Genomic DNA, 15,912 nt, shown 5'->3' on the forward strand with positions numbered 1-15,912 from the left:
CTTGGATTCTTTTGCAATACTTCAGAAAATGAGCTGCTTTACTTTTACATGCATTCTACCAGCATGTTATTACTACTTACAAAGCTAATGACATTCCAATCGGCCTCAGCTAGCTTTGTGTTCAGTGCTGACTAGCTACTGTTAGCGGGCTAACACGCTACACTAACATGGTAAACAAGGTAAACGTTAGGCCTGCTACACATTAGCATGACAGTACACACTGTTTGTAGTTTTAAAATGATGAAAGCTGTAGAGCTGATATGATTGATAGAGAGAAAATTAATGGGCAGCAAATATTTTAAGCAAAATGCCATATTTAAAATAACTTTAAAAACTTTTTTTTCAACTCTTTTCTGACATGCAATAGACCAAACCACTAACAAAGAAATCAAGAAAAGAATCAGTGGGTGTGTCCCCGGGGCAGATGACCCAATCCAAGACCAAGAACTCAGAGAAAACCCTCTCCTTATAATTGAACATTTTATATATGTTATAAATGTATCTCTATAAATCAATAGAGATTAATTTAAAATGAAATAGCTGTCAGATGCTGTCCTAGACATCTGTAGTACCTAAAATAATCTACTTTTCACAGAATGGTCTGTTATTTTCAGTGGAGTTAACCACCTTGACTGTGATGTTGCATACAAATGGAGAGCATTTAAACATTTCATGATGATTCTCTCTGAAGTCTGTTACAGACCACAGTAAATTATAATTAAACTAAAAAGAATTAATATATAGATTAATACAATCTTTTATTTCAGGAAACATAGCATACAGTAGTGAATTAGCTGAATTAAATACTCAATATGAAGGTTTTATTGTATATGATGAGAAAATACACTGTTCCAAGACATATAAAAACAGGTTTTTATTCATAAATTGTCTCAAAACCAGCATAAGGAATAAACAGAAATCTGATTATTCTCAAGAAGCTGCCGTCTCGGCTGGCATTGGGTATTCAGAGATAAAGTGCAGGTCTGTGTCCGCTGTGCTGCTGTCGGGACTGTCAGATGGCATGTGGCAGCCGGAGTCTCTTGGGCAGTTGTTCATATCTGCCTTCATGTTCTCGCCGGGGGTCTCGGCCCCCTGACCGGCCTCGTTTTCCAACTGACTGTCCGCTGTGAAGCAGAGAACATGGGTTGGTTGGACGTTCTGTCCCAGAGTTGTATAGATGAGCAGTAAGTAATCCTTTACAGCTATTCTTCCTGTGCATAAGGGCTCAGCTATCTGTCAGCAGCTACTATCCTTGTGAGTCCTGCTCTATTCTCAGCAACGCTCTTTAGGGGTTATCCTGTTATCCTTAACCTCTTTAGCTGTGGCCCGGATACCCTTCCAGTCTTATCTGCTTTAGGTGCAATGTTAATGGTGCTTTTACCTTTATGAATCTTAACGTCTCACCGTATAATTTTACGGTTTCATCATGTCACAAAATGTGCGTGATAACACTCTCCTTTTTTGCATATCCCATTACTCACAGTGCAGGTGCTGCAGGGAGTGGACAGCAGCGAGCAGACGAGTCCTGTGCCCTGGATCCGTCACATTCAGCTCCGTCAGGTGATGCTCCCTCAGCTTCATCAAGTCGTCCACTGTTTGGTAACCGTTCAGCTGTAGAGATGAGAAATGCTCCTGCGGAAGCAAGTGGGGGGGAAAAAAAACACCTTTTAGAAGCTTAAGGAACAGGAATCTCTTGTAGAAGATGTTTGTTGCTGCATTATTCTCCGAAGTACCTCCATACTGAGGCGCTTCAACACTTCCTTGACAGTTGATTTCTGTCTCACTCTGTGGGTTTGTGTTTCCATGTGCGTATGAGGGCCATCCTCTGTTAGCACATCCACATAAATGAACTTGAAATTTCCCGTTCTGCCATTCAGCATGCCGGTCCATATTCCCATGGGGGGCTTGGCGATTATGTCGATCACATCTCCCACCTAGATGAAGGTTTAGTTTAGTTTCAGTGCATTTATTTGGCTAAGGGGCAGGTTCAAAACACATGAATCTCCTACAGAGAAGAGATGCTTTGTACCAAATTAGCTATAGCTACCTTTTTAATGCCCTCACTGTAATAATACAATAAACAAAAATACAAGTTCAAAATTTTATGAAAATAATTTGCTTAAATGCTTTCATATTTCTGTTAGCAGACACAAAGAAGAAATAGAGACTGATATGTTTGGGTAATATGGTCATTTATTATTATGACTAATTTATGGTATTCTGTGTGGTAGTCAGATACACACAGAGCAAATGACAGTAAACAGAACAGTCTTAAAGTGATGCGGCATAAAAGTTTAGTGGTATAATAACGACCATAAGTCCACTGAACAGAAGTTGGAGAGATGGATTGGTCCAACAATCACAGGACTTTCACCCAGCATACCTGTGTTCAAGACAGTGGATTATAGCCTATAGTGTTGTTGAGTCATTTTGAAGTTAGGTTTTAGACATTTTTTCCGTACTTATGATACATTTACATTTGAATTAGTTTACGTTTTTATTTTGAGCCAGACCATGATGTTTTTCTTTAACCTTACTAAGTGTTGTTATCTTTGTCTAAACCTTGTTTTTGTTTGAATTTGAAACGTTAACCACACGTTAACCACATGTCCAGAGTCTTTTTAGTATAAAATGTATCCAATACATCCGTCAAATGCTGTTGAGTCAATTTACGTCTGGACAAAAGTGGTGGACCAACCAGATCGACCAGAACACTGCCATTCCTGAGCCGTACTGCTGCCATGGCTAATCCTAAAGATATTTGGCCTTTAATTGTCTTCCTAAAGCCTGTGGCTGTCCAGCCCCAGTATAACACAATAATAATAGTAATGCAGTCCTAAAGTCAGCTTATTTAATTTTCGTTTACTTTCCATACTTGCTTACCTCAAGTTTGAGGGATTCTGTGTCATATGGACTTGGCACAAAATCTGTGTGGACTTTCGCTCTGCAACAGAGCGGTCTTGTGTACAATAGATCGTCCTCCAGCCTCAGACTGTCCCTGTTACTGGAGAAGCCTGAGCCACTGGTGACGCCACCTGGGGAACAGCCGAAAAAACAAGGCGGTTTAATAATACATTTTATTTATAATTAGGAATTCCACACGTCAATAACCGTTTTTTTGATTTGTCAGTAGTTGGTTTTGCTCTACAAATTAGTGCATCTAAAGGGGAGTAACGGGACACCTGGTTGAACAAGCAATTGTTGCATAATTCATCAGGTAGTGGTGTGAAGGGGACACTTGGCTCTGGACCTGAAGGTGCTTACTTGAGGAACTTTGTCCACTGTTGAGGCTGTAGAGGCTTTCCACAGAGTTACTGGACCGCCCGTGTCCTTTGCTAAATGGTTGCCCACCAGCTTCCCTCTTCTCTGCTTCATCTTTCTGTGTGTTTCCAGTCTGCACAGTAAAAAACACCACAAGTCAAATTTTTCATCCTGCCTTATATGCTTTAGGTTCCCTGTCATCCGTTATCTTCCACTACAGGCAAACAAAAGAGGGAAGCTAACCAAGCAGAAAGCTGAGTCAGGTCCCAAAGCTGCCGTGTTTGATTTCTCATGTACACGGAGCGGCTCAATGTCCCGGTTTATGCTGGGACACGCAGCTCTTCTGGCAAGCAAAACATTTAATCCTGCAAGGGTTGCCTGGCTTTTTATAGCTGAGACCTACAGGAGGTGTGTGGCAGGAATAATCCCCAGCTACCTGCACTCAGCTTTTAACTTCCTCTTCCTGTACGGGGGAGTGTCACACCACGGACCATGTTTGCATCAACGTCCATGTGCGTTTTCTGAAGTGGGGAGATTGTGGATAATCTGCACTTAAACTGCACAGGCATGCAGTTTATGCAATACAGTATGTGATTTGATTTGATTGGGTTCAGAAATTGTCGGGCAGGATCTTCTAAAGCGAGGGATGGCTGGGAATAGTATGTTTGATTACGTATCACCTGCATGTTTCTAAAATAAGCCTCAGTGCTCTGAAGGACAACTCAATCGGTCACAGTTCACACTGATCATATGTAACACAGTGACTGCCATGGCTACAGTTGTATCAGCTAGTAGCTGAATGGGAATCAATAATTCCTGATATCTTTTTTATATTTTTTATATTTTTGAGTCAAAGCAAGTACTTATAATGAAGTAACATAGGCCTTTTCACAGCAGCCATATTGACATTGACATGCATTGAAATGCAGGGTAAACACAGGGTAAACACAGGTGTAGATGATAGCATTCATTACGGCTCCGTTCCATTTAGGCATTAATTCATGTTATTGTGTTTATCCTGCTATGACATGTCAAATGGCTGCTTCAAAAAGGGCCTATAAAGGTAAAAAAACATTTTACTTAAGAGAAATAACTAATGTCGTCAGTGATGACAATGAGCAATGATTTAATGCCTGACTTAATGCTGTTGTATCATGAATGCCTGTTTATCACTGTTAAGAAAGTGACTTAGTAAGTAATTAATAGATCGTTTCTATGATGACAATAATGGAACCAAACACACTGGCAGTCAGATGCAAATGTTGCTACACTGACTGAGAGACAATGCTATCCCCATAGCCCCACAGCTAGCATGACTACTATATGATCTGATTATTTCGGAAAACATAGGCGTAGTCCTCTACCTTACAAATATAACAATCTAGAAGTAGGGCCTGCTGTCATATGCCTCCTCCAACCACTCATTCAAAAGAGTGTGCTCATGGTTCAGCATGGCTGGTTTGCAGTTAGGCTACATGTGTTTTTGCCTTTTGTGATTGTGCCATAAGTTAAGGTTTTTGTGTCTTGGCAATTGCAAAAAACTGTTAACAAAATAAGAAAGACAAAAAAAATGTAAGTCGTACTCTTGAGCTTTCAGGTGGTTTTTCTTTTTTTTTTTTAAATGCAGGTGACGTGTATGAAGTTTAGTAAATACATGCATTTATGGATTTTACAGTGAGAAACAAGAATTATAATTAATTATTATAATTAATTATTATATTAATTTTATCATTGTGACTCATACATTAGTTATCATCCTGTGTTTTTCACCCTAATTATACCTAGAGGTCTAGGTAACCGATCATACATGAACTGAATATATGATTAGTCTCTCTGTCCTTCCTCTACAGCCACATGGCTGCTTCATTGCCATTTCCCATCCTTCCTCCAGATGCCCTCAGACTTCCCTCCCTTCCCCAAACACTTGACTGCCCCACCCATCTACACACCTGTCCCCACTTCACTCATCACTCTGCTGCACCTGCATTTCATTCCCTAGTCAGCCTCTCATTACATAAACCGTCAGTTCAACTTCTGTCTAAACTTGCTGCACAGCCCCATAACATCTTTGATTTAATAAATACATCCCTGTTTCGGGTCCCTTCATTGTTGCCCTGTTCACACCAGCTGTTGTGAACACATAATTTAAAGCTGTAGTCCTTTTTTTTTTTTAACCAGGCCAACCAGATAAAGTGGCAGAATATCCAGATGCGTGTTGGATCTGTCAGTCCCTGTTCTGCTTTAAGCGCTAGTTTTAACAGCCTGTCTGATGATATATGGCAAGCGGTAGTTTGATTGATAGTTTGCTATGTGGCAGAGCAGGTGTGTGGGTGACAGCTGTCTGCTGGGTAACAGATGTTGTTTCATTAGGTGTGAAGCACAGCGATAGCAGGGTGCCATGAACCCAAAACTGGTCGCATTAATAAAAGCTGTGCAGAGTGCGTGACATACAGTGATGGCTGTCAGCGTTTTCTCAGGTGAGGCCTCGCCGTGCTTCCCGTCACTGTGTGATGAGGTCTCCGTGTCCCTCCTCTGCAGCCTCGGTTTGGTTGAGTCGCTTTTCTGCTCCTGCTTTAGCTTTGAAAACAAAGCAGAGGGTAAATAGACGGCTCCAAAAATCCGATTTGGCTGGGCATGGTGAGGAGGACGTTAAAGTAAAAATTCCTAGATGGACATACTGGCAGATGGGGTGGAGGATGTTGGTTCTCTTACCACAGAGCATCCATTATCCGGTGGTTTCATTAGAGGGCAGGGCTGTCTGGAGGCATCAAACCTCCGGAATCTGGTCAACTGTTTGGATGAAAGAGAGATTAACATGTGTGTTTTACTGGTGACAGATGGGCACATTATCAGCCTGTGTGTGTGTGTGTGTGTGTGTGTGTGTGTGTGTGTGTGTGTGTGTGTGTGTGTGTGTGTGTGTGTGTGTGTGTGTGTGTGTGTGTGTGTGTGTGTGTGTGTGTGTGTGTGTGTGTGTGTGACCCCACAACATAAACAGTGTTTGTTTATTCCTCTGTTTTCTGAATTAGGTTAAACCCTGGCCACCATGCAGTTCTTAGACACGTATTTTTTATATTGTATTTGAGTGATCTTGTCGCGCTGATCTTGTACTTTTTACTGTTATTTAAAAAATCTCAGCATCATGTGGGGGGGAGAGGTTGACTGTAGATTTTTGTCAGTATGTTCAAAGTATTCCAACCTGCTAATTTTATAATTCTCTCATCTATATTCTTATATTTTCCTACACAATCGTCATTAAGGGGAGACAATGAGCCATTCCTTACTTGTTTGCCATTCTCTTCAGTTTAGCGGTCATTCAGCAATGCCCACAGAGCATCTGTTACACTGACCCTTGGCTCATGCCCAACATTGACCGTTAGTGAACTGATATTCCACTATGACTCATTTTCATGGAAACAAAATTCCAAAACAGATCATAATCCAAAATACAGTCATGTATGTAGATGCCATGTACTGTATTAAGTCAATCTTGCTATATAGTGGATTGTAAAACCTTTCTTTCCAAGTTGTGATGGTTAGTGATTGCTGTTTGTTAAAGTGTACTGCTGCTATTTACTGTTGTATTTCCAGAACAATGGGGGGACTCACAAGAGATGGATTAATAAAAGAATTGTCAAAATGGAAGCAGCAGAGGCCAGAGATATCCTGGCTCTAAGTCCCTGGTACTGGTCATGCTCCAAATACTCTGGATCCTACACTTCCCTTAATGCAATTTAACCACATATTTTGTTAGAGAGAGGCTTATAAATTTGAAGTCGCCAAGTCCAAGCTGAGATACTCCAGCGATGTGACTTGACAGAGTGGACTGGCCCTGTCACTGCATCCTTCATGCCTTCATGCAGGAGCCTTTCACAAACATCCTGTAAACACTACAGGATATCAACATTTACATGTTATTTAAAGAGAACTTCTTTATCAGCACACTTAAACCACAGTTTTGTTATCATATTTTTTGGGTGTTATTAAAAAGCAATATATGCTGCATTAGCTGTGCTTTAGGCTGAAAAAGAAACTAATCTTCAAGAGGTTCAGAATACCTGAAATGAAACAAAAAGAAACAAGTATTAGCTGGAAATTTTAATTACAGTTAAGTTAGTCTAAATGTTCCCCAAAGAGCTGTGAGGTGAAATTAGAAAGTCAGGCTATGCAAAGCCCACTTTAATGATACTGTAGAGATCATCTGGGAGCAGGCTGCAACAGAGAGACATCGTAGACTGTAGCTTCATGTCGGTTTCTGCTGTATCGTACAAAACAAGTTTCACAAATATTGTAAGCAAACAATGTTGTTAGCGTCTATTAGTTTGAAAACGTCCTCTTTCTCCATCAAGGTCAGACACATGAAATGTGTTGTTCTGCTCTATTCCACCAAACCTCAACAGGATGAACTGTTGACACTAAAATAAAGATTTGTAGCAATAACCAGATGGAGTGAAAGGACAATGGAAACTAAGAGAAAGCCACTTAAAGGGCCAGTGTGTAGCATTTAGGGGGATCTATCAACATAAATGCCATATAAAATTATTATTATAAACATGTTTTTTCTTATTGTGTAATTAAAAAAATTCTTGTGTTATTGTTAGCTTAGAATGAGCCCTTCATATCTATATATTAAGCGGGTCCTCCTCTCAGAGCCGGCCATGTGGCACCACCATGTTTCTACAGTAGCCCCGAAGGGACAAACCAAACACTGGCTCTAGATGGGGCAATAGGGGTTTTAATGAATGCTAAAGCTCATTAATTAACATGTTGTATCTTGTTTTATTTAATCCATATGAGAATTTGAGTGTTATAACAACAATCCAGTTTTTCATGGCGATCATGTGCAGGTTATTTCTTGTCCGGAAGACTCCAAAGAGTTAGAATAGTCCAGCACATAACTGTTAAGACTGTAAAGCGCAACTGGTCGTTTTTACACACAGGTTCTGGAATGCATGAAACAAACAAGATATGACATGTTAATTGAATTTATAAACTCACTAATGAAGCTATCTTTAACATAAAGATGTGAGTGTAAATCTTCTCATTTTATTTGGGAAGAATGCAAATAAGGGGATTAACCAATAATTAGAACAATTCTTTTTAAGATGCTAGATTATGTGGTTAAACTTGCACCAACAACACTACTGGTTTATTTAGTTGATCTCATTTTCTGATGTTAATGCCACTAAGGTACATCTTACTGGGTCCTGTGAGAGCTGCAGATCGGTGATGGAGCGAATCATTTGTGGAGGAGACAGATGAGACTGTTTGCTGTCCAGTTCCTGTATCAAACTCTCGAAGCGATCCCATTCTGTGGTCCGGGGCAGCGACAAGGTGCCGCCGCACACCGACGGCTCGTGTCGAGGCTGGCGACAGGTGTGGTAGAAGGGAGTCCAGGTCTGCGGACACTCAAATGGGTACCACTGATAATTTCCAAGCTGTGGACTCCAAACTGCTTCCCCTTCTGAATCTTCGTGGACATCTCTGGCCAGCTGTTGTTGTTGCTGCTGTGGTGATGGATTGGTCATGGAGGGCTTCTTCTCTGCTCTCTTCCCCAGGCCGATGCAGGTTAGCACTGGATTGTTGTTACTCAACACATCTGCCACATGATCTGAAGATTAGCAGAAGTTACTGATATTGATTCAACGCAGCTTCTTGAGCAGGTTGAAGAACATCATACACAATGACTCACCGTTATTCTCAGAGGTCCTCTTCTCTCTCCAAGCTCCACTCTGATGTGCCTTCTTTGTTTGAACCAGGTTCTGTAACTTCTTTAGTCTTCCTGTGGTGTGTATTGATTCTGCCGTGTCATCTGCAGTTTCAGCGCCCTGCAATAGAGAAACAATATGAGCATTCAATGCAGTGTACACACATTCTGCACTAACCAAATGTAATGTAGTAAAAAAAAAACTAGCTCCATCTCAACGGTAAAGTGCTGCTTAGCTTAAACATTGATGCATCAGTAATAAAGGAGACACATCATGCATATTTTCAGGTTCATATTTGTATTTTAGGTTTCTACTAAAACATATTTACATGCTTTATGTTAGAAAAACACATTATTTTACTCACACTGTCTGTTGGAATATACCTGTATTCACTCTCTGTCTGAAACGCTCCGTTTTAGTGCCTGTCTCTTTAAGATAATTGGTTGGCGTTTCTGGTCTCAGACAAGGCCTCAATGTGCGTGTCAACTACACAAAGTTTAGAGGCGCCTCTGCCTGTGACTGTATATTTTGGACATTACAACCCTCAGGAAGTTGGCATGTAGTTGGGTGGCCAACTCTATCGAGCTATCAGTGTTTGGTTTGTCCGTTCTAGGCCTCAGTAGTAAATCGGCGGCTTTGTGAATAGAACCCGCTCTGTATGTAAATAAATAAAAAGCTCATTCAAAGTTAATGAAAAAACTAAGATTCTTATTTTATATTATATAATATATATATATAATATAATATATCAGTCTCAGGGGACACTTAAACATTTTTCAAGTTTGTTTGGCTGATAACACCTCTGTACTGTTACCTTAGTAACACTTTGAGTGCAGTACTTGTAATAGAGTATTTTCTATTTCCACCACTAAAATGTGCCATGCCTTAACATTAAAGTCAAGGCCAAGCTCAGAGAAAAAGTCACCTTATCACACTGGCACAGCCCTATCATTTTGTTCTCTGTTGTGGGGGAGAGATTGCTGTCCTGTCCCCCTCTCAACTATCAGCTGTTGGCATGAAAGGCACCAAACAGTACTAAATCCAGAAGAACACAGGGCAGATTTAAAAGGAGATTCAAGATTACAAAGCAGATCAAAGTGAACCATGGATCGGATTTGGCTGACACACAAATGACCTTCCTATTATAGACTCACTTTCAACCTCTGTAACCTCTGTCTGTACCACACAAACATTTTAAGCGAGTTTACATGAGTCCGATTTCTGTCTTCACACATTTAGACAACAGATGAAAAGTACTATTATCTACTGTTGCAGTGTCTAATACTGCCTTTTTCTCATAACCTATTCCATGTTTTCCTCAGTTACATAAGCAGTGCAAGGAGGATGAGCATAGATAAACAACCACAGACTTTACCCCATGTGCAATAACATGTGCACTAACATCCAGGTATGTCAGGCATCTATGTAGATGTGGTGTTTCAAAAGACGAGACAGCTTTGCAAATAATAATCAGACTTAAGTGATTGTATCCATGTGGGAATGAGATCTCCTCATTTGAAGTGTGAAAAATGTGACTTTTATTAAGAGAATAAAGAGTTTAAGGCTACATTTAACATGGATACAGTACTGTATTCATCATAATATGGCCCTGCTGGAGGGTTAAACCTGCTCAAAGGGGACAGTAATGTGGTTTTACCTGAGCCGGTAGATCAGTCTGTGTCCTGTCAGAGTTCAGCTCCTTCACTCTCTCGTCTCGTGTCAACATGCCGCTCTGACATGGAGCTTTACACATCTCTGTAGGATCAATCCACACAGGTCAGACAATGCTTTATCTCCTCCTTATTATCTCCCCCAGGAGAATTATGCAATCGGTCACATGTGTGCAGGCGTGCATGAGTAAGTGTGCACCTCTGTGTCTGTCCATGGCTTATCTTTAATACAATCTCTCTAATATTTTAGGCGGCCAGTTCCAGCTGCATGCTCACGGACCTCTCGCAACTCCCACTTTCTCATAACACCTTTTATTGCCTGTTTTTATACTACCATTGACTGTCTGCTGACTCCTCACTCACCACTCTTAACCGGCCCCCGGCCTGTAGGGGCCACTAGTGATAACACAGCTGAGTGCATCTGCGACCCTACACCGCTACTTTTCCTCAAAAGACACAATCCGGGGGAAACAGTTTGCAGTGTGTTTGGCTATCAGCTAACAGAACTTCCGGTGCACACACTGCTGCGTACCTCTCGGCCGCTGCCCTACAGCTCACTTTTATTGTTTTGGACGGTGTGTTTGGCTAATTGCTAACAGCTTACTGAACTACATGTCTAAACACTGCTCTATCTAGAGCGGACAGCTTTGTGAGTTTAATTTAGTTTTATGGTAAGATTGTATGATGTGTATTATACTACAACTTTGAGCAGATTGCTTGCATACATCGCTGCTTGTTATTCAGTTTGATTGGTTGCATACATCACAGGTTGTTAGTTGGCTCACTTTAATTGTTTTGTATGGTGTGTTCTTGCTAGCGAACTACCAATACACACACTGCTGTACCTCTCTGCCACTCAGCCACCGCCACGCAGGCAGACAGTTTGGTGAGTTTCATTTTGCCTGCATAGATAACCTCTTGTTTTTTAAGTTTGAGTGTGTTTTATGAGACCTTAAAGCCAATTGGTGACTAGACGGGGTGTAAACCAATTGTGGGTTTGTATTTCAATCACACAATACAGCAGTGTTCGTTGCATATACTCCAGTCAGAGATCTGCACTCTACTCAGTGCACCTTTCTAGTTCATATATTGTCAAATATATAAATGGCATCAGCATTGATCCTTCAGCTGGCATACACTCTCATGCATTCTTTAGTCTTTCTTAGTATAAGCACTTTGTTTATGCTCAGGTAGATGTTGTTACCTTTCATGTGATGAGCAAAGTCCTTCTGGTTCCCTGCTGACATCCAGCAAGCATAATTACTGTCTTTGCCTGCAACAGACAATGTGGAGGGGGGGAGCAGGTGACAAGTGGTCTCATTGTAACTGTATACAGCAAGGTTAAACATTATGTAAGATCAATATGAGCAATGTGAGCCTGAAGTAATCATTAGAAATATGAACTTCGGGGACTGTGATCATTTTGTACAAACCTAATGTTTCATGGTCCGAGGGTAATGTCGGCATACATGACCTAAAATGACAATGATAATGACATATATTTATATATATTACTTATGAGAATAAGTTGATTCTAATTAGTGAAATACAAACAAAACTAGAGAAAAAAATCTATTGAAAACTTTTGTAAAGAAATACCCTATTAAGAAAATATAAATGAGCTAACAAAACTCACATACCTTCTATTATTCCTCTTTACTTTTATTGTACTCTGAGCTTGGTCCTTGGGAAACAAAGACAGACATAACTTACAGTATGGCAAAATCAGAAAGGAAAGAGTAATAAAATAATAATTATAGGATGCCCTAGCATTTAGCCAGCTGATCTTGATACTGGTATTGTTGTTGCAGTGGTGTGCTGGTCTCTGAACTAGCTGAGCCGTTTTTACCCATGTCCAGACTGAAACATATCAGGAAATATTAGATGGATATCCAAGACATCTGGTACAGATATACAGGAAGCCTTTTCATCTGGCGTCACCAACAGGTCAACATTTTCACTTATGCTGTGAAATATCTCAACATCTGCAAGGTAAGATGGGCACCCCATTTCTCTCGTCAGTGGATCTATAATTATATTTTCAGAACTATTTATTTACAAATCGCTTGCAGTCTAATGTTTTAGAACTGTTTTTCATGTCTGCCAAATGAATCACCTCTGCAACAGTATTTTTTTGGTGGTCATGATCTGGTTTTGCAGAGCAGGCTTTCATCCTGCACCGCACAGAAGCTCTTTGTGCAGCCAGTGAGTGATCTGAGGAGTGTCTCTAAACTCAGTGGTTTCAAATTGGTTTGAATGTTTAGAAACTGTCCAGCATGCGCTTCGTCAGTGTTGAATCTGAATAAAACATATAGACAATAAACTTACAGAACTGATGGCTGGATCCGAGCCGCCCCTTTCGAGCTTACACCTGTGAAGAGAAGGGCTGCACTGGTACTTGGGCGGGACTTCCTTGAGTGTTTGTCCATAGGGAGGTTCATATATGCTTTCTGTGGAGCCATCCTGAGAAAAAAAACAGTTTGCATGATGACAGCAGCCTGGTTTAAATACTACAGCACACTGATTGGCTGCGTTCAAACATTCAGACTAAATGTATCCTGCTGCTGAAGCTCATCAAGGAGGAACTGTCTGGAATCAATCGTCTGTCAGACTATGCAATATAAAATCAATTGAAAGTTTTACATCAGGGAGAGAAGAGGATGTCTTCTGATGGTCCAGCATCTACCCTGGTGTAATTATTCTATACGTGCAGCTTGTCACTTTAACATTTCCAATCTCTGTTCAATGCACTTCTTGGTTTGATTTTTCTCAGTCCTTAAGATAGGTCAGCAGTATGCCATGAACACATCCATTGAGTCAAAATGTCTGGCCATGTGAAAAAATGCTGTGCCTGTGTTTTAGCCCCCCTCCAAAAAAAAAAAACTTTCTGCTTTGATTGACTTGCAAGAAAAATATATTGTGCAAAGGTAGATCTTGAGCTGTGGGTGGAGATACTCTGATGGTGTCTGCATGATGAGTCTGCATGTGACATATGAAGGGCAACAATATCTGATTGGCTTGTTGAATCACATTGTTTCTCATCTTATTTCACAGTTTGTGGGTTGGTACAACAATTATACCATAATTAAGGGCAATACAATTAAATACACAAGAAAAATTAACATTTCATTAATAAAGTATTCATAACATTTGACAGAGTTTGGTTGGTGGGTGGGGTTCTGATGGTGGAATTAAAACCCTTCAGTGTTTTTAAACTCTTTAGTGTTTTTAAAATCCTGGCTACAACCTCAAAATCTGCTTATTTATACAAACTGCTCATCCTTTGTGACAGAACACTTTTTTTCCAGGTGAGCAGATCTTGTCCTGTTGTTATGTTATCACAGTCCATGAGGCTGATAACATTTTGTTTTTGTTTGTGTTGCTGGACTTAGGATTCCACCTGAGAGCAAAGCCCCAAATCTGGCACTGAGTGGAAGAGGAGTAAGAGTGGTATTAACAGCCGCCGCTATAAATTGCCACTAATAATCAAATTGAACACATGCAGCCATGTGACAGCTGTGAGGTCATCGCTTCAAACAACAAATAATTGTCATTGCAAAAAATTGCAGTGTGATAATCACACAACAAAGACTTCATGCTCTATTAGCATTCATTTATCTTATTGTTATATTAATTATCACATTATTTGTTAGTTTTGTTCAAGCACATGCATTTTCATTCTTTTTTTAAATATATTAACACTTGAGAAATTCAAGAATTAGTCCTTATGCACAATTAGATTGCTGGAAAATGTGTCACGTAGACAGGATACCCATAACATAATAATGAACAAATTAAAAGACATTACATTTACAGTTGTATGTAGCCAACATAGCACAGCACAGGAAGACTACATCTAAGGAACCTGATGAATCTTAAAAGAATGAAAGTTGTTTGCAGCTTTGTCCCGTTCCCCAGAGAGACCATTCCAGATCCTCATCAACAACAATAACATCACCAGTCTCTCCCACAGCGGGACACACTGAGGCTCTTCTCCTGCTTCAGGTGAACCAAAACAAGCCGCTCCGGATACACAAACCTTAAAAAATAATTGTATTTTACCAGTGTGAAGCAGAACAGGTTCATGTTTGAAGGTCCGTGCCAAAGGAGACAATGGAGCCAAGCGGAGACAAGCTGCACCCGCTGTGGCCTCTGGGATGCGTAAAACACACTTTCACGGGCCACCACCCTCCCGCTCAAACACACACACAAGCACCCTAACACACACACCCACCCATGTGATGCAGAAACTCACGCAGCCCCCACGCTGTTCACGGACCCAAAGGCCTAATCCTAGTCTCAAATCCCTCCCGTAATCCAATAGATGCAGTGAGCCGTCGCTGTCCAAAGCTGGCCTCAGAGAGAGAGGGAGGCCGCCCGCAAACAACAAAACAATGACAGACATGTGTCTGAAGTGATCATGATCAGGACCTGTTAGAGATTAGGCAGTCTGTACCAGAGGTTAAACATCTGGTGGGGGACAAAATAACGACTTTTCATACGAATAACACATCAATCCTTTTTTGTCACACGTGTCAGAGCATGTGGAGCCACGGTTTGCATCACACAGTTTGTAATCAGTTCAGGAATACTTTTAATCCTACATCTTGCATTGTTTCTTAATGTATTTGACTGGTAGAGCAAATGTGCTACATTATTATTATCAAACAGCCATCAGACATGATTTCATCCCACAGTACTACAGTGATGCTGCAAAAACATGTCTGTTCAATAAGTACTGGTACAGTACTTGAGGAAATATCTGTGTATCACTTTGAAAATCCCACAAATCTCTAAATGCAAACCTCTTAGATGTTTTTTTTTCAGTTGTTAACTCTCTCCAGTTGGTGGTCCCAGTGAAAGGGCTTCTGAAAACAACATTATCACAATCATTATTGATGTCAGACTCAATGGTAATCTCTTCTTGAAGAAGAAGGTCCAGTCATATACACCTTCTCCTGCCCTGCTGTCTTTTTGTCTCTCATCCAGAGATAAAGACGACCTTTCATGTTGTTGTGATCGGAGCTCGGCTACAGAATTGGGTCAGAGAATGAGAGCAATATTTATCTGGTACTGAGAAACAAACTGATATAACAGTGCAATTTACATCTGCATATCTGTGTTCACTGCAGCAAGGATTTATGTAAATTTATATACATCGAAGCCAATCAAATCGCACATTTCTGTAAATGAGATTAAAGGGGCACTGCAACTATATATTGCATTGCCCTTTATAAAGTTTGAAGACTCAAAAAGGATGAATTTGTTTAAAAAGT

At 40.5% G+C, this 15,912-nt stretch overlaps 1 protein-coding gene across 1 annotated transcript; it reads right to left on the reverse strand.

Annotated features, from left to right (window-relative positions):
* Positions 1–930: 930 nt before the first annotated feature.
* Positions 931–9,918, reverse strand: samsn1b (SAM domain, SH3 domain and nuclear localisation signals 1b). Its single transcript, XM_054625227.1, has 9 exons — positions 9,892–9,918; positions 8,951–9,086; positions 8,460–8,869; positions 5,713–5,838; positions 3,265–3,394; positions 2,884–3,035; positions 1,734–1,934; positions 1,482–1,632; positions 931–1,124 (listed from the first exon to the last, which is right to left on the reverse strand). The coding sequence occupies exons 1-9, from the start codon at positions 9,916–9,918 to the stop codon at positions 931–933; spliced, it is 1,527 nt and encodes a 508-aa protein (XP_054481202.1).
* Between the last annotated feature and the right edge of the window lie 5,994 nt (positions 9,919–15,912).

Source organism: Anoplopoma fimbria, chromosome 24 (genome assembly GCF_027596085.1).
Source record: "Anoplopoma fimbria isolate UVic2021 breed Golden Eagle Sablefish chromosome 24, Afim_UVic_2022, whole genome shotgun sequence".
NCBI classification, from domain to species: Eukaryota; Metazoa; Chordata; class Actinopteri; order Perciformes; family Anoplopomatidae; genus Anoplopoma; species Anoplopoma fimbria.

What these genes read in the sequence shown, in the direction of transcription:
- samsn1b (XM_054625227.1), bottom strand. Translation starts at nt 9,918, where the DNA reads ATGATAGGGCTGTGCCAGTGTGATAAG. An exon ending in GAGGACCTCTGAGAATAACG is followed by an intron (nt 8,870 to 8,950) that starts GTGAGTCATTGT and finishes GCTAATCTTCAG; the next exon opens with ATCATGTGGCAGATGTGTTG. An exon ending in AAACGCTGACAGCCATCACT is followed by an intron (nt 3,395 to 5,712) that starts GTATGTCACGCA and finishes TTTACTGTGCAG; the next exon opens with ACTGGAAACACACAGAAAGA.